This window comes from Peromyscus californicus, unplaced genomic scaffold (assembly GCF_007827085.1).
Source record: "Peromyscus californicus insignis strain IS unplaced genomic scaffold, ASM782708v3 Scaffold_4__1_contigs__length_199733344, whole genome shotgun sequence".
Lineage (NCBI taxonomy): Eukaryota > Metazoa > Chordata > Mammalia > Rodentia > Cricetidae > Peromyscus > Peromyscus californicus.
The window spans coordinates 61,890,266-61,913,257 of NW_026294562.1; the positions used below are offsets into that span (position 1 = coordinate 61,890,266).

At 54.8% G+C, this 22,992-nt stretch overlaps 2 protein-coding genes across 4 annotated transcripts; one reads left to right on the forward strand and one right to left on the reverse strand.

Annotated features, from left to right (window-relative positions):
* Positions 1-1,155: 1,155 nt before the first annotated feature.
* Tspan4 (tetraspanin 4) lies at positions 1,156-19,855 on the reverse strand. Of its 3 annotated transcripts, none has more exons than XM_052714700.1 (8): positions 19,742-19,855; positions 11,856-11,935; positions 4,676-4,867; positions 3,516-3,590; positions 2,702-2,803; positions 2,469-2,600; positions 2,311-2,394; positions 1,156-1,705 (listed from the first exon to the last, which is right to left on the reverse strand). In XM_052714700.1, exons 2-8 carry the CDS (start codon positions 11,916-11,918, stop codon positions 1,637-1,639), a joined length of 717 nt encoding a protein of 238 aa, XP_052570660.1. In that variant the 5' UTR covers positions 11,919-11,935; positions 19,742-19,855; the 3' UTR covers positions 1,156-1,636. The 3 variants fall into 3 exon arrangements, with proteins under 3 accessions (XP_052570660.1, XP_052570661.1, XP_052570658.1); XM_052714701.1 differs by lacking the exon at positions 19,742-19,855 and adding an exon at positions 18,760-18,944; XM_052714698.1 differs by lacking the exon at positions 19,742-19,855 and having other exon boundaries at positions 11,856-12,401.
* A 186-nt stretch (positions 19,856-20,041) lies between these two features.
* On the forward strand, positions 20,042-22,442 carry Polr2l (RNA polymerase II, I and III subunit L). Its single transcript, XM_052714708.1, has 2 exons — positions 20,042-20,211; positions 22,182-22,442. Exons 1-2 carry the CDS (start codon positions 20,117-20,119, stop codon positions 22,288-22,290), a joined length of 204 nt encoding a protein of 67 aa, XP_052570668.1. The 5' UTR covers positions 20,042-20,116; the 3' UTR covers positions 22,291-22,442.
* Positions 22,443-22,992: the final 550 nt, after the last annotated feature.

Genomic DNA, 22,992 nt, shown 5'->3' on the forward strand with positions numbered 1-22,992 from the left:
GCAGATGGAGTGACCAAGGTGGTTTGGGGACAAGGCAGTATGGGTCAGAGTGCCACAGGCAAGGGTCCTAATTGGGTGGGGGTGGGGGCGTCAAATGGTGGGACACAGAAAAGTAGCCAGTTCACTTCTCCATTTCTTTCTCATTGGCGCTAGACATTGACCCCAGAGCCATGCAGGGGCGACCCCACTGAGCAGTAACCTTCAGGTTCTGGGTTTGGGTCAGCAAAGTTAGGGTGTACAGAGGTGCTGTCCAAGAACTGACAGACTGATGGGTAGAAATTCAGTCAGTAAGGGACAAGGCACGGCACTGTGGGCTGTCAGTGGCTATGGTGGACAGGTGACCATGACATATATGAGAGCTGCTTAGATTGGGGATGGGAGGGAGGCAGGGGTGGGAAGGGCGTCCTGGGACCTGAATGAAGCTCAAAAGGGCCACGGCTTTGAGCAGGAGTCAGCACCCCATGTACTCTGAATGCAGCTTCCTCTCAGTTTGGCCACCTACAAATCAAAGGGCTTTTTGCTAATTAGCAATTTGTCTGGAGCAGCTGACTCCATAGTAATTCTTCAGGTCCTATGGCTTCCACTAGAGGGAGGACAGTGGGACACAAGGACTCAGCCCAGAGCCAGAGAAGGGAAGGAGTGTAGCAGCAGCCCCACAGATAGTTGGGTCAGATTCTCGCCAGTGCATGTCACACTCAGGTGTGAGAGTCACAAGGATGACCCCTAATGAGAAGTGTGCTGCAGAGTAGCCCTCTCAGACAGCAGCATGTAGGGACTGGGAGTCAGATGCCTTACAGCTCCAGAGGGCCCTGGGAGGAGCTTACCCTATCCTCAGCACCCAGTGCCAGCCCTATAGCCAGAGGCCCTCTCTGAGGGAGGGCTCTTTACCCCTAGTTAGGAAGACACTACTTCGAAGTCTTGATAGTGGCTTTATGCTTTAACTGTGGCCAGTGGCAAGGGCTGTGTTCCTAATGTTGCTGTTGGCAGTCTATCCATACTAATCCAAGGGCAGAGTTCCTAGGACAGAGATACAAGAGTATCTGAGACATCCCAGGAGAAGCAGGAGTGGACAGAGGCCATCTCTTCCCGCAACCTGCAGTGGGTCAGCAGTGCTCCCAACCCTGCTGACCCTTGGCTAATGAAAGACTTCTTCAGTTGAAGGTTGTGGCTGTACAACTTTTATGTGTCCAGCTAGACACAGGTGCTGCTCACACACTTTATTAAGATGCACCTGGTACCACGACACTGTCATGGAATGTGAATCATGGAACCTGGCCCTGCCTGGAGCACCAGGACCATCGTGGGCCTTGAGCAGACTGGGCCTGCCCCCAACCTGGCATCCATGCAAGGCTGGGGACCCTATCCTGTGTGAATACTGGAAGATATATGGATATAAAAAGTGTCCAAGTTCCCTGGGCCCTTAGCCCTGGGTGCCATGCTTGGCACCAACCCTATAATCTAGTGACTCTGCAGCCATCCAAGCAGAGGCCCCTTAGGTGTAGGGGTGGATCCTGGGTGCTCTGGCCTCAAGCTCTTCCCCCTGCATTCATCAGAGCACCAAGTCCTGCATGGGAAGCGGGTTTGGACATCTCCCCACAGGCGGGGTCCTTTGGCAGAGAAGCAGAGGCGGTAAGACCTATGCGCAGTAGGTGTCTGCCTTTACCACCTGGCAGTACATGGTCATGGCGAAGGTGAGGCCCAGAATCTGTGGAGACAAGAGATCACAGGCCTTTGCCCATAGGCAGAAGGGCTGGGCTTCCTGGGGATGCCTGCTATTTCCCCACTCCTGCAATTCATCCCCAGGGTAAGTTCTGTTCTGTGCTTTAGGTCACACCCCTCTCCCACCTGGTCTAAGCCAGGCCGTCTACCCTATTGTACCCACTTGTCCTAAGTGTTTGTCAGATGAATTATGGCTGCCCTGCAGTCTATCCCACTTAGCCTGGAGTGTTACACTGCCAACTCTCAGCACTTCTATGGATGGCTATGACTCTAGGAGGTGAGAGCAGAGCCTGGAGGCAGTAGGGTCTCAAGTGCCACCCTCATTCTGCATTAGGAAGTCCTGTCACTGCCAACCAGTATGGCTGCCTGGCTGTGTTGACCCACTAGGTGACAGCAGGCTCTGTACAAGGAGCACTGGGCAGCACTTGGTCCTTGAGATACCAATAGTCAACTCCCCTAGTGAACTTCCTCTGAGACACTAGCTCCTTATTATCTACACTGTTACCTGCCTGCCCGGGTCACAGGCTCCTGAGGGTAAATCCTCTGCCATTGCACTCCCTAGTCAAGAGCCCCAGGCCCTGCCCTGCTCACCTGCACCAGTGCCGTGCACAGTCCAAAGATGCCCACAGCTAGCAAGTTCTCCTGGAGCCAGGCCTTCACTGTCTCATAACAGGGCTGTAGGAGAGCCAGGATCAGCTGGGGGCACCCCACCTCTGCAGCCACCCACCAGAGCAGGAAAAAGCCCTTACCGATTTCCACCAGGTACCAGGTGCGTGTAACCCACAGCTGTCACTGAACTCCAGACAGCAGGAGTCAGGCACGCGAGTGGCGTTGTACACCTCAAACCAATCAGTGTAATTGGAGACTCCACAGCAACGGAACTAGGAGCAGGAGGAAAGCAAAGGACTGGTGGAGAGGCAGCCACAACACCCACCCCCCACTAGCCTGTCCCGCCATACCAAGAAGGTTGCCCAAGCCTCACATCGGTCTGGATGATGCTCCAGGCGTTGGTGAGGCCCACATTGCCCTGTGTGCCATACAGATGCAGGCCCTTCTTCAGGTCTTGCTGGGCATAACTGTCAATCTGTTAACAGGACACCAGTGAATACTCTCCACTTCAGTCCAAGATGGACACCATCCCTCATCAATACCACATGCCCTCTCCCACCTGAACCTCTTGCCTGCTTCCTGGGACTATCCCCTACCCTACCATACAATCACACCCAGGACACAGGCCCAGACTCGTGTGCTCCCAGAACTCCAAGGACCCTGGTGCAAGCCTTTGCCCTCTCATCTCTGTAGGCTTCCTCTTGTTGGCTAGGGGAAGACTGCAGTCTACTTGCTAGTACAAGCAGGCATGTCTGCTCTACAGCTGAGGGAGGGCATGGGCATCATTCCTAGATGTCCAGTAAAGGAACTATGGCACTGAAGAAGGCAATTCCAGCCTGTGGTCAGCGGTACTTTACAGAAAGGAGGCCCCGTGGGGAAGTCAGGGACACAGGAGCTTGGAACATAGCACTAGCCATAGCTCAAGATCCCCAAAGATGTCAGTAAAGCCATCCAGCCGTGTGACCAGACAGACAGGTATGGGAAACAACACGTGACACACAGCAAGCAGCAGTGCAGGCTGGGGTGGCTGGGACAGTGCACACGTAGCATCCTGCACTCACTGGAGGGCCCTGGCCTAGAATCCTAGGAATTAAGAGTGCTGCTGTGCCGCCCATACAACTGGAGCCACAACGCAGATCCCTGGGTTGTGTCTGCACCCCATGTGCTGTCCATTTGCATCAGCATACCTTGTCACTGTAGGCAAAGAAGAGCACAGCAATGGTGGCTTCCAGCAGGAACACCAGCAGCAGCAGCACAAAGAACTGTAGAGAAGATGTCCCTTAGTCACAGCCTGTTCCCAGAGAGCCCCAGAGCTTCCACCACACCATGGAACTCAGAGCCAGGCCAGACCCTGAGCCTAAGTGGCCTGCTGGCCTGGATTCTACCCCGATATGATCTAAACATCCCCATATGGGTATATGTACCTGTTCCCCAGAATTCTGGCCTAACATCTCCATTGGGGACTTCCCCTATCCCCCCACCACACCAGGATATATGTTAGGCAAGTACTCTACTGCTGAGCCCCATTCCCAGCCACAATTTGAACATTTAAAAGAGACCCCAGACTTCACCTTTAGAGGCCTATAAACATTCTGCAGTACCCCCCTAGAGAGGTGGGGGAGAGAACAGTTTGTCTCTACAAGAGATTGAGGCCCTGAGCAAAACCCTACCCCAGGTAGGGGAGAGGAACCATTCAGAGCCTCTTGACATGGAGCTTCAGTCCACCTGCCATGCCGCTTGAGGCATCTGCCAGGAACATTAATTTGTAAGAGCCTCCAGGAATCCTTTCCTAATTACCTGTGATTAACTTTATAAACTGTGGAGAAGGAAATAGCTTCCTTCCCATAAATATATTCCCAAGGCCAAATGGTGCTATGAGATTTCCAGAGGGTGGGGGCAGGGGCAGGTCCAGGACAACGAGCTGGAGTGGAGCCACCACAAGGGTGAGTCTCCGAACAGTCCAGTAACGGCCACATGTGCTCATGCCTAAGTTCTTGGGTCTGTGCCTTGTCGAGAGAAGAACCTCCAAGCTGTGGTATGCTTTTTTGTAGGTCTGGTGCTGGGACTCAAACCCAGAGTCTCATGCACATCATGCAAGCATTCTTCTAGACCTTTAGCTCTAGTGCCCCCCCCACCTTTAAACTTTATTTTGAGACGGGATCTTACTCTGTACCCCGGACCTCATGACATCGCGCCCCAGCCCCCAGCCCCAGCTGTAATGTATTCTCTTGAGCAACCCCTCCAGCCCCAGCTGGCCTGGAAGACCCCCCAGAGCCCTGGTGCTGGACAGGCCCCAGAGGCAGAGCTGACGGCATGGAGAGCCACAGAGAGGGCCCAACACACTCACGGTGAGCAGTAGGCACTTGTTCTCCTTGAGGGCCCCAATGCAGCCCACGAAGCCGATGGCCATGACGAAGGTACCTGTGACGATGAGTAGATTGGCAGCCGACAAGGATGGGAATGAGGATGATAGGGTGGCAAAGTTTCCCTGTGTGGCAGCCAGCCAGATGCCAACGCCCAGGACGCCACAGCCACCCAGCTAGGACCACAGCAGTGGAGAGAAAGAGAAAGAGAAAGCTCAGACCAACACTGTCAGCCTGGGGACCACTGGAGACAGCTTAGTTTCTGTGGCAGGACACCACTCCTCAGGTCCCTTCCCTTCCCCCCATTGACAGAGGCCTGTGGTAGAGTACACCTCCTTTTACAACCCCAGTGAGACTATGCCTTCAGATTCCCTGCAGGAAGCATCCACCAACCCAGTGTCTGGTCAGAAGAGACTGAATCTCCTCTGGCCCTCTGATCCTTCAACCTTCCTTCCCCACACCCTACAGAGGTCATGGCAGTTGAGTGGCCCACCCAGCCATGTGGTCCCCTTGTCCTGGGCTACCTACCCATAACCCTGAGCAGGGAAAGCCCTGGCTCGGCACACTTCTGCTCATTATCAAGTTGTAATAGCTCTTTGGTACCAACTAGAGGATCTCACCAGAGCACCTGCTGCTGCCCAGTCACCCACCCCCTCCCTGAATCTCATTACTTTTTTTTTTTTTTTCATTTTTGTTTTTTTGAGACAGGGTCTTTCTGTGTAATCCTGCTGTCCTGGAACTTGCTTTATAGACCAGGCTGGCCTCGAACTCAGAGATCCACCTGCTTCTGCCTCCCAAGTGCTGGAATTAAAGGTGTGTGCCACCCACTGGGCTTCATCACTCCTTTTTATAAAAATCCAAATAAGAGAAAGCAGGGAAGAAAGGCATGTGGTGGTTGACTCTAGAGAGGGCTCATCGTGGTATGGTGACGGGGACATCTAACCTGTCTCAGGGTACAGGGCTGCCATGGTGATGGGGGAGCTACAGCTCTACCCTCACCTGAAGCCTTGGGCTCTGTGTCATTTGGGGAAGAGGGAAGATGCATTCCAGGAGGCTAGGGATAGACCAACCACTGACGGGCTCTGAGAAAAGGCCTGGCAGCCCAACAGAGAACCGGATAGGACATGACACAGGAGCCCATGATGTGGGCTCTGAACTAAGGTTCTGAGTTCAGGTAGCTCCTGGAGACACTACTGTGAAGTCATCAGGAAGCAAAGGGACCTGGAAAGGCTGGCCATATGGGAAGCTCTGGATCCTAGGGAAGGATCAGGGAACCTGCCTCTGTGTGCATATGCTCTCAGTGATTTCTTCTTAGAGATCCATCCTCTCAGCCACAAGGTAGCTCTGGTCAGGCAGTCTACAGAGATGCCTCCTTTATGGTTGGAGGGAGCTCCGCGGGGCTGCCAGTGGCTAAGAGGTGGTGCTGTCTATGGTGTTGACCAAGTAAAGCATCTGGATGGGCCGGGCACCCCTATTCAAACTGTGAGAAGAAGTCCCCCCTATGGAGATCTGGCCAGCTGATGACCCAACCACAAGGCACAATATCATTCCACAAACACACAAGGCTACTAGATCTGGGAGGCATCTCCAGGGCCATAGCAAACAGGGCCTCTCCTGTCTCCATGGGCTGTTCCCATGGCCCCCAGCAGTTTCTAAGCATCATGAAGTCTTCCAGGACCCAGCAGTATGACTCAAAGGTCATGGAGGAACCCACACTACTTAGCAGAAGTTAATTCCCTGCCTGGCACCTTGGACTGGATCAGAATTACAAGACTATAAAGTGGGAAGAGCAGGACACCACCCTCACTCCACACTGTACCTGCCCTAGAAGAGGTGCAAATCAGAAGTAGCAAGAGGCCTCAAGAGACATCAATCCATAAAGCTGACCTCGGGCATAACACTGCCCCAGAGGAGCCATGACCCCAAATGAGCCACATCTGGGAGGTCACATCCAGGCTGAGCACTCATGCTTATGATGGCAGGTCCTTGAACAGGGGGAAGGGGAGATGCCGGTACAACAGCGATAAATGTCACTGAGACCCAGGCTGTCTACACCATCCGCCTCTGCCTTCCAAGGACAGCAGACGGCTCGTGTCAGCAGGAAAGTGAGCTGTTGGAGTGCCCCTGGCCCCAGGGGACCGAGAAGGACATAGGGAGGACACTGTGCAAAGCAGCTGGCACCACAGGGGGTGGGGGAGATGCCCCATTCCAAGAGTCCAGGAGGGGACCCCACCCCCAGAAGAGAACCAGTCTCCTTCACTGACATGGTAAGACATGCTTCCCTCCACCCAGAGACAGCAGGAAAGGCATCCACTCACTACCACATAACCTGTCACCCTCACTGTGACAAAGACAAACATCAGTCCAGATGCTCCTCACTGCCACCCAGTGGTGTCACATGCATTGTCACACACGAGCAGCACACTAGGAGCCAACACCATCCCATGGGGCCACCCCTTTCACAGCCTGAGCCAATGCCACATGCATGGGTGCATTAATGAAAACGTGCATGTGCTAAGAGTACTGTGCCTATAATTTTGAAAATGTTTTAGTGCATGCAGCTTTTAAAACATTTTGGCAGGAAAATTACAGCTTCAAAGCGCAAGAGAAAATGGGCCCATTAGACTCAGAAGATGAGAAAGGCAGGACTCAGGGCTGAACCCTGGGGGCCTGGAACAAGGTCTCTCCTGAATCAAAACTGGGGATGGAGCTAAGACACCCCCCAACCCTAAACTGATAATGTTCCTCCAGCACCCTGAGCCCCATCTCCTAAGACAGACCACCTCCCATTGCTGGCTCACTCCTCTGCAGCTGTACCCCCAGGCTAGAGAGAAGCCCTGGTGGGAGGCAAAGCCCACTCCCCACAGAAGTCTAGAGAAGCTAGGGTCCTGGGAGATAGTAGCTGGGAACATCACCCAGGGGCAGGACATCCTGCCACCATGGTCCTGCATCCTAACCTTCTGGCTGATCTTCATGCAGCGTGCCTGGCCCCAAGCACAGCCTACCTCAGCCACCTGCTAGACACTCTGCTATGATGCCCATGACAGTTCCTGAGAGGTATAATGAGCTGTTTGTTACCCAGGTACCACCCAAACCTGTGCACAGCTGGTGCCTTAGCCTCCAGCCCCTTGGATCAGCCTCAGGCTGAGTGCCACATGGTACTAGGTGCCCACCAAATGTGCCTGTCCAGATCCACAGAGGTTAGTGCCAACACGTCTCTGCCCACCACCCCTCCAGCCATACAATTCAATGTGGCAGATGGCTGGGCAGCTAGCCATAGCTTTGGTGGAGGTGGAGGGGCTGGGTCCCCCGTATAAGCCAAGGCTGTATCCAGAAGCCCCTCTCCTGCCGGGCTGGCAGGAACCTTCCCCATCTTGGCTAGGATGTTGGTTATCCCAGTGGGGTGAGTTTATACACTTAAAATTGAATGTACGCCTGGGGATGTAGCTGAGTTAGTAGAGTGTTTGCCAAGCATGCACTGGGTTAGACACCCAGCGCCACATAAAGCATGTGTGGTGGTGCACACCAGAATTCCTGGCACTTGAAGCAGCAGGGTTAGGAGTTAATGTCATCATAAGTAAGGAAAGATTGGGATAGGTGAGACTGTCTCAAAATACTTTAAAAATATAATTTGTTTTCTTCCAACTCAGGACATTTCCAGAGCCACCAACATCCCAAAGAACAGACAAGACTGTGACTTCTTGTATGGGACAGTTCCCTGCTACCCCCATCACAAATATAAGCTGTTACAGGAAGCAAAGAGGCCTCCTAGTCTCTGAGTGTCCTGGTTCTTCCAAGGAGTTGGACACAGAGCCCTTTGCCATTTCCTGGTCCCCCTCATCTATCAGACTGAAAGTGCCAGGGGCCAACAACAGGACCTCTGTCCATCAAATACCATCTCAGCTCATCAAAGGCTCTAGACAATCAAGGGCCTAGCAAGGCATGTGCCCTGCAACTTGCTGCCAGTGTGGGGGCAGATCCCTGTGCCTGGCAGGACCTTCCTTTGGGACATCCTAAGGCAGGTACTGAGGCTGCAATGGTGACAGCCCAGGCAGACCAGGACTAGGGTGGGGCCCCAGTGCCCTCCCTTAAAGAAAGACAAGTGGAGCTTGACTCCTGTGCCTCCTCCAGCTCAGAGCTGCCTCTGCCCAGCTGGTTATCCATCTAGGGTCATCACAGGCCACCTGGGTGGGACCTGAGGGACCCTGATCCATACACCTTTGGATCACCTTACATGATCCAGTGTGGTCAAGATGGAAAATCTGAGATGCCAAGAATACAGAATTTTCTCAGGTCACACAGTACAGTGTCTGGGTGACAGGCATTGACTCTAACCTTCATCTTGTCCATCCAGACACTGACCATACCATGCAGGGAACATGTCCCTTGTGCCAGACTGAGGACTGGGGGGGAACACCTCCCTGGAAGCACTGAAGGAAGGGCCTCAGGCTGGTCAGCGCATGTATCGGAGGAGCCGACCACACAGCCTGGCCAGCAGACCACACAGCCTGGCCAGCAGCGTCCCTGGCACCTAGACACCGAAGAGCCGTGGAACGGTCCCCGCCTTGCTGAGGAGCTCAGCCCCACTCAGACTAGCCCTGACACCACAGTGGCTGCCCAGGAAGGTGGATGGGTCCCTGAGCCCAGGGCAGGGGAGGGGAGGGCAAAGGAGAGAGGAGACAGGAAGAACCAGGCTTCACTGACTCCCCTCGATCCCAAGGGACCTCAACTTCCATTACAGGAAGAGCTTTGCTGGCAGAGGTCCAGCTGACAGTCCAGCCTGAGGCTTGAGACGGGGGTCCCAGGGGCTGCTCAGCCCCCACTCCCTTACTGCTAGTGGCCAGCACCCAACACCACCTACCCACTCAACTGTGTTCAAGGCCATATACTCAGCCCCCTTCCCTGAGGCACCCCCAGCCCCAACCAGTTAGTCCTTACCCTGTGCGCACCTCAAAAGCAGGTTGGCCAACTGCCCAGTAGAGTTGAACATCACTGCCCAGTGAGAGCCTATTTGCTGGAGGAGGGGAAGGGCCCCTCAGGTCCCCACACAGGTCTAAGGGTCAGTGCAGCTCTGACGCTGGTTGCCTGGTTAACTCTAACATGGCAGAGGCTGGGGTCCTGGCTGCTGACCTTGCATCAGAAGTGGCAAATGGGAATCAAAGCCTCTCCTACAAGAGTCTGGCAAAGGAGTCAGGGTCTCAGATAGGGGGTGCTCTTGCCCTCCCACCCACAGCCTGTCGCCAGCAGGAGGGGGATTTAGTTCAGAGATAACCAGGGACAATGTGGACTGATATCATACTGACCAGGCCAGATGGATGGACTTGCACACTTGCTAGCCCAGATGGACTCTGCCAAGCCCTGCACAGGCACTTCTAGGCAAAGCCATGCTGTTCCCAGCACCCTTCACACGGCTGCCTCTAACCCCTCACCGGGAAGCAAGCTGGAGGGGAAAGCTATAATAGTGTAGAGGCATGCGCTCCTGTTGGCAAGGCTGGAGGTCCATGTGGCTGAGAGAAAGGAACTGGGTTTTTCAGCACAGGACTTGTTCCGGGGGGATTCTGGTTGTTTCTTTCTCTGGTAGAGGATGTTATCCACTGGTGAGTGGAATGTGCCTGCTCTAGAGCAGGTGGGCCCTTCTCCCTGTGTCAGATCAGGAGGCTGGCAGTGAATGGAGGGACCAGGCCTGCAGGAGCAGCCTCAACCTCCCCAAACCAAACACTACCTAGCTGCTACCCAGCCCCCACACTCCTGCCTCTTAAACCTCCTTCTGCTACCTACACCGCCTGCTACCATCACAGTGACCTGCAGCTGTCACGTCTGGTCACTGCCACACTCGTCCACCCGTCACACTGTCATTTGCAGGTCCTGGGCCTTTTCTACCTGTCCTATTGTTCCCTACAGCCATCCTCCCCACTGTCACAAAGTCAGAGACACCCTGACCCCACCAACCAGTTGGTACTGACCACACACTGAAGTCCCTCAAGCGGAAGCATTCACCTTACATGGGCTGGTTACAGTTTCAGCCCACACCTACTGCTGATGCCCATCTGGTATGTGAATACTCCCAGACCTGGCCCATCCCTGAGGAGCCTCTGGCAGAGAACTCTTGATGGGGGTGGAGGAAGATGGGCTAGGTGGGGCAGCAGCCTCCCTGGGCTATCACCCACAGGCAGCCAAGGATCCCAGAAAGACCCTAGCTCCTGCCCAGGCCCTAGGCTATAACAAAAGAGAGGTCAGGAGGGTGGACCTAGGTTTCTGCACATTTGACTTGAACTGGATTGCATGCAAATGAGCAGCAAGTGGGGATCCCAGGGATGCCCCGCATCCTCTCACTCCCAAACTCCCTCGCTCCCAACCACACCCCTGCATCCTCAGTCACACACACCCACTCCCAGAAAGTTGGCTCAGGAACCAAGGCAGAGTATGGAATGACCTTGGCCACCATTCTCCAAGCTTTCCAGGTAGTAAGTGAAGCTCCAGGCCATGCCCAGGTAATAAAGGGTCACCTCTAACCAAATCCAACATCCTCTGCTCAGGCTCCAAGCTCAACCAAGGCCAACACCAGGGTAATCAGATGTGACACTTGCCCCACTCCACTGTGGAGTGGGGGTGAGGGTGTGCAAACTGTCCTCCATCTAGACTGGAGGGGGCCATCTTCTGATCTACCATCATGCAAGCCCCTACTGAACCTTACCCCATGTCTGAGCAACCTCAGCATACCCCAGCAAAAGTTGGAGTCTCTGCTGAGGTGGCAAGGAGCCAGATGCCACCCATGTCCGTGGAGAGTCCGTGGCCAGTGCCTGTGATAACTCCCCAGACTCTAATCAATAGAGCAGTCCACATACCCTTGATCTTCTGGATCCTGGGAGTCCAGCTGGGGACCAGGACCTAGTGGGTCAATCTCCCAGGGGGACAGAGTGTGAAGGGGGTGAGGCAAGGACGTAGGCTGAAGAGGGAGGGCGGGGAGGAGACTGAGAAAGGCACCCGTGACTCGGTGCACAGAGGTGCTGATCAGTTCTGTGCCTGAAGCCCAGGAGAGGCAAGACTCGGTGTGTGAGCACGTGCGCACACACCCTGTCTCCACAGCACAGAAGAGAGGAGAGGGCTCCTGGCAGCCACTGGCAGAGCAGAGAACCCCAGTCCTTCAGAAGAGCACACACTCACCCAGAAGAGCAGGTTGAAGGCGAACATGAGGTACTTGACGCCCTGGAGGCAGCCTCGCGCCATGCTGCAGCGCTTCAGCTCTAGAAGGAAGATGAAGGAGAGGTCTAGGTAGAAGACCACATACTTGTTGCCCTTGGGAGTCGTGTAGCGCGCCTGGGCCGCCTTGGGGCCGGGGTTCGTGTGCAGGCCGAAAAAGCCGCCGCCCGCATCCCCGGCGTCCCCGGCGCCCGCGCGCCCGTACAAGCTGCTGCAGCGCCGAAAGGGGCCGCCGCGCGCGAAGCCCGGCTCCTTGCTCTCCGGAGAAGGACTGCGCCGGTATGTGGACTCGTCCGTGCTGGAGCGGCGCATCGCGCCGGGGAGGCTGGGACCCCGCTGCCAGCCTCACTGGCTGCAGCCGTTGTCAGCGATCCGCTCCCGATGTCCCCGGACGCCCCATCCGCACCACACCGGCGGGCTCTCGCCCCTCCCGGGCCCGCGGTAGCAGCGGGCGCGCAGCTTGGCTCCCACCCCTCGGCCAGACACCTGCGGGCAGGCCCGCTGTGCCCCGCGCGCGCCCGGCCAATCCAGCGCGGCCCCGCCCCTCGAGGACCCCGCCCCACCGGCCAATCGCAGCGACCCCAAGTCCCCGCCTCCCCGCTACCCTCCCGGGGTCTCCGAGGAAGATGCAGCTGAAGGACAGGGGGAGCGTTTGAGGGGGCTGGGCCGGGAATGAGACCGCAGCAGTTCTCCGCCCCAAACCTACACCCCAGACCACCCCCAACAGACCCGCCGCCCATTCTGCAGCAGATCTCCAACCACACGAAGGATGTGCAAAGCCCCGAGCAAACGAAGAGGTGACCCAGTTGCTATTGGAGGCAACTTGGGCGGCTCTGGCTTTCAAGCGCCTTAGGGAGCCCGTGGTGCCTGAGAGGGTGCGGTGTCCATGAGATTTTCTAACTTAAAAAGAGAATTCAAAAACCAAAGTAGCAGAAGGGAGACGCCAAAGAACCCTAGACGGCCCCCTGCTGGCCCAGAGCGCTCACTGAATCAGCTCAGCCTCCAGTCCAGTCCATTCTCCTAAGGGGTAGTGGGAGCAAAGCCAGGTTCCATCAGAGCCATGGCCATTTTGAGAGTCCCACTGGTGCCATTCTATAACTGCATAACCAGGGACCTGGAATTTCACTTTGACCAGCTCAGGGAGAATCAGCCAATGACTAATTAACACCATCCCAGGCAGACAAGCACATGGTAAGTGGCACCGATGCCCCTTGCAGGTGTGCCCAGATACACACGAGCCCATCAAAGATGGGGAGATGATGGCCCCTTGCTGGTCCCCATCCTCCAATCTCTGAGCCCCAACCCTACCAAAGGATGCAGATCATAAGAGCCCCAAAGTGTGGGCCAGGTACTAAACATGGGGCCAAGGTTCCCCATCTGATCTGCAGCCCAGAAGACAAGGGAAGGCAGAACAAGGAAACCTTTCGCTGAAGGCAGCAGGAGAGGTAGCGGGATGAATGAGGAAAAGAGAAAGACGAAGGCTGTCCATGGGCAGCTCTTAAAGGGACTACATCTTAGGGGAAAACCCAGATGCCTAAGTGAGGTCTGCAGTTCCCAGCCCAGTGCCTAGGCTCATCGCACCAGCCTACTGCTGCCCCCTGGAGGGCACAATGGGGAATTGCAACCCCAGCCCACAAGGCTGGGTGCTCAGGGTCCCAGTTCTTGGGGTGAGAGTACATGGGAGCCCCAGAGTGCAGGGTAAGTGCCTGAAAGTACCTGCTCAACCTGGAGTTTACCTCAGCTCCCTATTTCCACTCCCCTTAAGTTTTCTTTGATGTGTCTGGACCCCAAGAAAGGGACAGAGCTGGGTGGGACCACAGCCTGCAGGCTCTGCCTAGAGAGCAACAGGCAGCTGATGACTCCTAAAAAACCCTTGTGACCCACGGCCCCTGGCCCTCTTCCCTTGGCTTGATTCAGTCAGATATACACCACTCAGGGCTGGGGTGGAGGGGTGCCTATATAATGGTATTATGCATGTAGGAGGCCATGTACAAGTGTCTAGGTGCCAGTGGAGGAGGAGCCACAGGGCCCAGGAAAGATCCAGAACTAACCAGAAAGGCTATACCCCCACCTCTGACCAAACCATCACACACACTGACATCACCCCCAAGGGGATTGGCTATCAGACCACTCCCCTGCAGCCCTGGGTCAGAGACACAGCAGAGCTCTCAGCTGTATATAAATAAGCCTGCTTGCTGTCTACTTGGTCACCTTTATCCCCTGGACATGGGGCTGTGGTTGCAATTCCCCATGATGTACACTGGGGGCATCAGCTGGGGCTGTGAGGAGACCAGGAGTCAGAATTGCAGGCTAAGGAATATATGCAAGAGAATCCAGGAGCAGCCATCCTGAACCCCAATTCCCTTCCCAGCCAGGGGCAGCTGTGCTGGTTAGTTTTTTTTGTCAACTTGACACAAGCTCAAGTTAATCTGAGAAGAGGGAACCTCAACTGAGAAAATGCCTCCATCAAATTGGCCTTTAAACTGGGTATGGTGGCTCACACGCCTTTAATCCCAACACTCAGGAAGCAGAGGCAGGGGGATCTCCATGAGTTCAAGGCCAATCTGGTCTACACAGCAAGTTCCAGGACAGCCAGGGCTACATAGAAAGACCTTATCTCAAAATTAAAATAAAAATGGCCGGTCGGTGGTGGTGGTGGTGGTGGTGGTGGTGGTGGTGGTGGTGGTACATGCCTTTAATCTCAGCACTCAGGAGGCAGAGGCAGTCTACAGGGCGAGTTCCAGGACAGGCTCCAAAGCTACAAAGAGAAAACCTGTCTCAAAAAAACTTTTTAAAAAACCCACTTTAAAAAGAAAAACATATACATATGCATATGCATATACATATATATACATATATACACAAGCCATATATATACATATATACATATATATACATATATGGCTTGTAGAAGACTGGAGATGGTTCAGCAGTTAAGGGCACTGGCTGTGCTTCCAGAGAACCTAGGTTGGATTCCCAGCATCCTCATGGCCGATAACAATCATCTGTAACTCCAGTTCCAGGGGATCTGATGCCCTCTTCTGGCCACTGTGGGCACCAGGCACTCACATGGTATGGTATGCAGATGTACATGCCCACACAACACCTATATGCATAAAATTTTCTGTAGGACATTTTCTTGATTATTAATGGATGGGAAAGGACCCAGTCCCTTGTGGGTGGTACTACCCTGAGCAGATGGTCCTGGAGTATATAAGAAAACAAGCTAGACAGGTGTGGTGGCACACCCCTTTAATCCCAGCACTCGGGAAGCAGAGGCGGGCAGATCTCTGTGAGTTCAAGGCCAGCCTGGTCTATACAAAGCAAGTTCCAGGGCAGCTAGGGCTATTACACAGAGAAACCCTATCTCAAAAACAAAACAATTAACAGAACAAAACAACACAAAAACAAACAAACAAAAGCAAGCTAAGTGAGCCATGAAGAACAAGCCAATAAGCATCGTTCCTCCTTGGTCTCCAGCTCCTTCCTCTAGGTTCCTGCCTCAAGTTTCTGTTCTGACTTCCCTTCATAATGTACTGTAAGATGACATCTCTCTAAATTGCTTTGGTCAGGCTGGAGAGATGGGTTAGAGGTTAAGAGCACTGGCTGTTCTTCCAGAGAACCCAAGTTCAATCCCAGCACCCACATAGAGGCTCACAACTGTATATAACTTCAGTTCCAGGGGATCCAACACCCTTCCACAGACATACATGCAGGCAAAACAACAATTTACATGAAAAAAAATCATTTTTTAAAAACTGCTTTAGTCGGGTGGTGGTGGTGCACCTTTAATCCCAGCACTCGGGAGGCAGAGCCAGGTGGATCTCTGTGAGTTCCAGGCCAACCTGGTCTACAGAGCGAGATACAGAACAGGCACCAAAACTACACAGAGAAACCCTGTCTTGAAAAAAAAAAATTGTTCTGGTCAGCCAGGCAGTGGTGGCAGCACGCCTTTAATCCCAGCACTCGGGAGGCAGAGCTAGGTCAATCGCTCTGAATTTGAAGCCAGCCTGGTCTACAGAGTGAGTTCCAGGACAGGCTTCAAAGCTACACAGAGAAACCCTGTCTCGAAAAACCAAAAAAAAAAAAAAAAAAAAAAAAAATTACTTTGGTCATGTTCATCAAAGCAATAAAAGTAACTAAAGCCAGGCAGTGGTGGCGCACACCTTTAATCCCAGCACTCGGGAGGCAGAGGCAGGCGGATCTCTGTGAGTTCGAGGCCAGCCTGGTCTACAGAGTGAGTTCCAGGACAGCCAGGACTGCACAGAGAAACCCTGTCTCCAAAAAAAAAAAAAAAAAGCAAAACAAAACAAATAAGAAGGAGGCAGAGGGGGAGGAGAAGGAGGGGGAGGAGGAGGAGGAGGAAGGGGAAGAAAGCCAAAATTGGAAGCGGATAGGAAGGGCTCCCCAAGAGATGCCAAAAGGTCTTGGGGCAAAGGGGAGCCATTTTGGTTTCTGCACTGAGCCCAGCATTTGGATGCTGTCCTCTGAACCATGTGCCACTCTCCTGCTTAGAAGGCCCTGTCTATAAACCACATGAACAGGGGCCAGTCTAGCAGACTTCAGGACAGTCACGTGAGGACCAGGCCCATTTCTGCTGCCAAGTACAGAATTCAGAGGGTGTGGTGTGCAGGCTGATCAATAACAGTGAACGGCCAAGGCAAAGCCACCCCATCTGAGCCAGGAGGGGGTGCCTTCCTCAACACCCTAGCCTAGTGCCGAAACACAGTGATCTGGACATCGGGGCCATCTGCCAGCAGGGTTCCCAGCTAAGGTCACCCTCGGTTGTGAGTGGTAGAGATGGGAAGCCTGGGGGATGGGCCAAGGAAACCATGGACACCCACCTAGCCAGAACAGGTTCCCACTCAAAATGAGACCTGCCCAAACTCTAGACATAAAGCTCGACCATGGCTGCCTGGGGCCATTAGTTGCCAGCAAGCAAAGCAAGCCACCTTTGGACCTCTCAGTGGCGTGGCAGCGTGAACTGGCCCAGAAGCTTGTTTGGACCCCTGAGTAACCAACCTTACTCCTAGTCCAGCTAGCTCAGGAGGGAGAGCAGAGCAAAACACACACACACACACACACACACACACACACACACACCACACCTTCCACCCCAGCCCTAGGCTGAGAGGCTCCATGGCTTCTTTGAGGAGGCAGGGAGAGTTGTGCCAATCCAAACAGGCTGTGGTGTCTGCCTCCCTGCTGTGGCTTCAGCCCCTGCAGGGCCTCTGGGCCTGCCCTAGACCCCCACCCTGGGCAGGAGCACCACAAATTCCTGGTCCAGGAGGCTGACACCTCCCACCCAGAAGCAGGGACTGAGGGCCACACACAGCCTCACAGGAGCTCCTGGACACTGAAGATACCTCTAGCCCCCCACCTCTTCAGGGACAGAGCCAGGGCTGGGGGTGAAGCCAGCAAAGGGGCCCGGTCTTTCTCCCTGGGCTCTCTGATCACCCCAAAGAGCACCTTCCATCTACGTCCTGCCTTGCTCCCGCCGGTATTTCTGTTAGATCTCCTGGGGCAGTGGAAACAGAAGGGACCTAACTGAGACCCAGGGGATACTTATGGTATGAACAAAGCACACCCGCCCCCAAATGCTAGGGACTTCCGAGTACTGAGATGGCTCAGATGTGGGTCCCAAGTACCCCAGCCTCAACAGCCCAAAAGGTTCTTGGGGTAGTCACAGTTTCAGCCACAGACTCCAAGAGCAATTTAGACAGCATGCATGGGACACATTTAGTGCGTGTGCTGCCACCGCAGCTCTGGCCTGGGAGTGAGGTAGAGGAGTGTGTATGTTCACACACCATACCCTAAGGATGACAGACTGTCACCCTAACATGAGCAAGCCAGAGGGCCTAGGCTGGGGTTCCTGGGAAGAAGTCACTTTCACCCACTTCCCCCAATTCACAGCCAGCCTTAAGCGGAGGAATTGAGACCCTCCCAGTACATGCTTCTGGTCCTACCAGAGCTTTACAAATGGGGAAACTAAGGCTGTGATCTAAGTCCAGGCGGTAAAGGCAGCTGAAATCCAGTCCAGTGCTCCAGACCACACAGTGCAGCACCCTCTTTTGGCTGGCTGTTTTCAGGGCAACACCCAGGGTGGGAGGGGCTGGGCAGCTAAAACTTCAATCATGGGTTTCCTCCTTGTCCCCTGCCCTGAAGTGACCCTTCCTCTGGCAGGAACTATGGCAAATGGGTTAGAAACTGCGTATGAGCACATCTCCGTCAATGTGCCCTCCACCCCCTACCCTACAGGAGGCTGAGCACCCATTCTCATAAAGCTATTGCCAGTCCAAAGACCAGTTCGTTTGTGAACACTAGCCCAGCTGCCAGGTACAAGGGATCCACATCTCTCCCACCACAGAACCAGATGGGAACTCCACAACAGTTAGGGAAAGGTAGGGGTAGAAGCTGAGCCTGGGATCCTGGCCAGGGCTCTGCAGAGAAGTGAACCACAGCATCCCCCTTACTGTCCCACACACCCCTCTGGGATAAGCCAAGGCTGGGCAGATAAGCAACAACCTGGAGTTCTCCAGCCTGGGCCGTTTCTGGGAATCCAGGGAGCTGCAGCAGGAACTAGGGGAGGAGAGGATGCCACCACCCACCATAGGCACTGGAAACTAGTGGGCTTTCGGGGCACGGACACACACACACACACACACACACACACACACACACACACACGCACAGGAATTCTAGGAATGTCAACTTGGCACAGGCTCCACTCCCCAACTCACCCTAAGTAAACAAGTCTTCCAGGGGCAGGACCGAACTGGGCCCCTCCTCCCAGAAGCCTTTGGCTTCCACCCCGTCCTTAGGGCCCACCCTGCAGACCATCTCCTAACCCACCCACCTCCACTCTCACCTCTGGCTACCAGCAGTCTTCAGTCCTGATCCTGAGTCTGATCCCAGGCCACAGTGACTCACAGGCCCCCACTGCCCCTCTGGCCAGGGCAGGATGTTGGGGGAGGGGAAAGGACCGGGAAGTCGCCTAGCTCGTGGCTCTGCACGTGGCTCCATGGGGGATGTCAAATGTTGCTAGAGAGGCTGTCCAGGGTGACAGCAGGGACATAACCACCAAGTTGGGCAGTGGCTCTGACCAGCCACACACAAAACCCAGGAGCCCCTTCTTGACCTCCCCTGCAACGAAGGAGAGCGGAGCTTTTGTTCCCCCGGAGGAACCTGGCTAATGTCTAGGACACCAGAGGCTTCACTCTAAGCAGACCCCAAACTTCCCAAGCTCTACGGACCTTTCCATCTTCTCACTGCATGCTGCCTCGTCCTCCCAAGGGTAGCCCCCGGCACAGCAAGAAGGCGCTGCGGTCAGGGTGATGAAGTCCCCAGGATACCAGCACTTGTCCATTCCCTTAAGTCCTTAGGTCAACTCCAGGTGAGGCAACCTGTGGCCCCTAGCGGTCCCCGCAGGCAATCGCCGCGTCCAAGTCAAGTTTCCCGGGAGAAAGAAGTTAAAAGGCCTGTTCATAGGGTGCCTCCTACACTACGCCTTCCCGGACCACCACCCTGCACCTCTCCGCGGGAAAAGCCTTTTCTAGCCCCTTCTCAGGGAAGGAGAGGACTGCTGAGCGCGGGACGACGCCGTCGGGGCCGGGGGCACCGTACGGCCTACAGTTCTGCAGCGGCGCAAGGGACTTTCCAAACTCCACGGCTGGGCACCTCGGGTAAGGAAGGGCTCCAGACCGAGACCCCTCGGAGTCCGGGCCAAGGAGGCGGGAAGACTGCCTTGGCCGTGCACTCTCGGCAGCCCGCGCCCCGGCCGCGCCACCACCACTTGTTGCCATCTGGATGCGATCGGGCCGGCGGGACCCCTGCCCGCAGACCCGCTGTACCTGAGCGTGCCTCCGCTCCGCGGAGCAGCTGTCAGTCAAGCAAACACGAGAAACGCGAACCGTCGGCGCCGCGGACCTTTCGGCCTTGCTCGGACGCCGTAGCGCCGGGATGTACCACCACGGAGGGAGGGGGCTCCCGGGATGCTGCCGCGGGCACGCAGGCTCTAGGAGCCCCGGGTGGGCGCGAGCAGAGAACACCGCCGCTGCAGAGTGATCGCGGGAGCGGGGGCGGGGCCGCGGCGGGGTTCGGGGAGATGCGGGGCGGGGCTCAGGATCGTGCGGGGCGGAGCCTGGGCGCGATGAGCCCCGCGCTGTGGACGCGCCTGGGCGGGCCTTGAAATACCGCTGCCGGCAGCCTGCGCGCCAGACGCCGCCATGATCATCCCTGTTCGCTGCTTCACCTGCGGGAAGATCGTCGGCAACAAATGGGAAGCCTACCTGGGTCTGCTGCAGGCCGAGTACACCGAAGGGTGAGGCGGCGGGCCTGCGGGGGAGGGGGCGGGAAGGCCGGGCTGGGGTCGTGAAGCAGAGGGGCGGGGGTGAGAGTTCTGCGGCGGCCCCGGGGGTAAGACAGAGGTATCCTGGGCCGGGGATAGATGAAACTTTGGGATGGAGACTTGTCTGTGGGAGCAAGGCAGCGACTGAGGAGTCAAGTGAGCAGGCAGCGTTAGGAATTTCAAACTCTGGTGATCCTCCAGCCCAGCCCGGTGATGTATTCCCGGAAGAATGATTCTTAAGTTTGTTTTTGAGGTAGGGTCTCACTGTGTAGCCCTGGCTGGCCTAGAACTCTCTATGTAAAACAGGCTGGTCTTGAACTCTTAGAGATTCTCCTGCCACCTTCCTGAGTTGTTGGGATTAAAGGCGTGCACGCCCAGCCTCCTGAAGTTTGGAAGGTGGGTTTCAAGCTGCTGTCCTTCTGGAAACTTCTGAGCATCCTTACCATGGGTGACAGGCACCTCTTCATCCGCAACAGAACACTCAAGTCTCTTCCCTGCCCACCTACTCTTCAGGCCTATTTCTATGTATTTAGAACCTTGTGGACCCTTATAAAATGCAGGGCAAAGCCGGGTGGGGGTAGGGGGTACACGCCTTTAATTCCAGCACTCGGGAGGCAGAGACAGGCGGGTATCTATGAGTTCGAAGCCAGCCTAGTCTACAGAACGAGTTCCAGGACAGCCAGAACTGTTACACAGAGAAACCCTGTCTCAAGAAATCAAATAATAATAATAATAAATACAAATATAAAAAATAAGCTGCAGGACAAACTCTGATATTCAGGCTTTGTGGGTGAGTAGCAGCCAGCCCTCTGGGACCCTCTTTACTTGGGCAAGAGCTTCTCAAGCTCACTAGATCCCAGAGAAATCAAACTCAGTTGGTTTGCAAGCTCTCTCCGGGATGTGGGAGAATAGAGCCAAGGAGGGAGACAACAGCCAGTTCACAGCATTTTCTCAGAGTCCACCTGTGGGGCCTGGAATTCAGCTCCTTGATGAGGGGATATTGGTCTCCTAAGCTTCCCCAAGTAACTTTGGAAGACCATAAAGCTACCCCAGCCCTGGGTACAAGAGCCAGAAGCAGAGATGGGGGTTAGAAATATGGCTCAGCTGTTAAGAGCGCTGGCTGTTCTTCTAGAGGACCCAGGTTCAATTCCTAGAACCCACATGGTGGCTCACAAATGTTCATAACTCCTTTGGGCTTCGGCAGGCATTAGGCATACATGTTCAGAACACCCATACACATAAAATGAAATTTAAAAAGCAAGTATGAGCCGGGCGGTGGTGGCGCACGCCTTTAATCCCAGCACTCGGGAGGCAGAGCCAGGCGGATCTCTGTGAGTTCAAGGCCAGCCTGGACTACCAAGTGAGTTCCAGGAAAGGCGCAAAGCTACACAGAGAAACCCTGTCTCGAAAAACCAACAAAAAAAAACAAAAAACCAACAAAAAAAAACAAAAAACAAAAGCAAGTATGGCCGGGCAGTGGTGGCGCACGCCTTTAATCCCAGCACTCAGGAGGCAGAGCCAGGCGGATCTCTGTGAGTTCAAGGCCAGCCTGGTCTACAGAGTGAGACCCAGGACAGGCACCAAAACTACACAGAGAAACCCTGTCGAAAAACCAAAAAAAAAAAAAAAAGCAATTATGGGCAGAAGGCAGGTAAGGGTATAGGACACTAAAGATTGGCATGTGGGCATATACGTGGGATAGGTGTACCCTGGAGAGTCAAGTGTACATCTAGGTGAGAAAAGGGACTCACTAGCCTCCACTCTAAGCGTCTGGGTACATATTCAAAACTCTCCAGGCCATTTCCCTGTGGACTGCTGTCAGGTTTCAGCCCCCATATATGTAGATGTAACCCACAGTAATACACAGAGGCAAGGTGGAGGTGGCTGCAGACCTGTGCAGACTGTAGAGACCACATCCAGCTTCACTCCTCTCCTCCTTACAGGGATGCCCTGGATGCTCTGGGCCTGAAGCGCTACTGCTGTCGCCGCATGCTGCTAGCACACGTGGACCTGATTGAAAAGCTGCTAAACTATGCTCCCCTGGAGAAGTGACTGCCGGAGCTTACTGTCCTGCTCTGCTGGCCATGGGCAGCCTGTCATGCTGAGTTCAAACTGAGGTGTTGGGGAGGTGGGCGGGGTGCCTGGCTGTGGCCAGGTCCCCTCATCCTGGAAGAAACGGTTCAGTAAAGACCTTTGCAAAGCCACCAGCAGGTCTGACTTTGTAAGGTTCTCAACATCATGCCTGTACTGCCTTTGAAGTTACCTGGCCTGGCTCGTCTTTCCCCCAGGGCTGGTCTCCTTCCTCTCACCTGACTTGGGGGTCCAGTCTTGTGGGGAGCCCCTTGCTTCTGTTTCTCTGGGCCTTGACCTGTTTGAACCACTGGCTAGTCTTACAGTGCAATCTTGCACCTCATTGCTGTAGGGCCTCTCCTCTCCCTGCCAGTGTTCAGGATGGGCAGGGTAGATGTGGCCACACCATCCACAGGCAGGGCCCAAGCCTGAGAGGATACTCCTTTGGAATGCTGAAGAGTGCTTGGAGGCCCACCCAATGTCTCACCACCGTGCTATAGGATTCTTTTTTATGTGTTTGCTGTTTTTTCTGCTTGTATGTCTTTGCGCCACTTGTGTACCCACAGAGGCCAAAAGTTTTAGACAGTATGAACTGACATGTGTTCTTTTTGTTGTTGTTTGAGACAGGGTTTCTCTGTGTAGTCCCAGCTATCCTGGAACTCAGTATGTAGACCAGGCTGGCCT

Bases quoted from the DNA above. Each gene is read 5' to 3' on its own strand.
- Tspan4 (XM_052714698.1), bottom strand. From the start codon at position 12,203: ATGCGCCGCTCCAGCACGGACGAGTCCACATACCGGCGCAGTCCTTCT. The intron at 4,868-11,855 runs GTGAGTGTGTGC...CTGTGGTCCTAG, and splicing joins CCTTCAACCTGCTCTTCTGG to CTGGGTGGCTGTGGCGTCCT. The intron at 3,591-4,675 runs GTGAGTGTGTTG...TCTTCTCTACAG, and splicing joins ACAAGTGCCTACTGCTCACC to TTCTTTGTGCTGCTGCTGCT.
- Polr2l (XM_052714708.1), top strand. From the start codon at position 20,117: ATGATCATCCCTGTTCGCTGCTTCACCTGCGGGAAGATCGTCGGCAAC. The intron at 20,212-22,181 runs GTGAGGCGGCGG...TCCTCCTTACAG, and splicing joins CAGGCCGAGTACACCGAAGG to GGATGCCCTGGATGCTCTGG.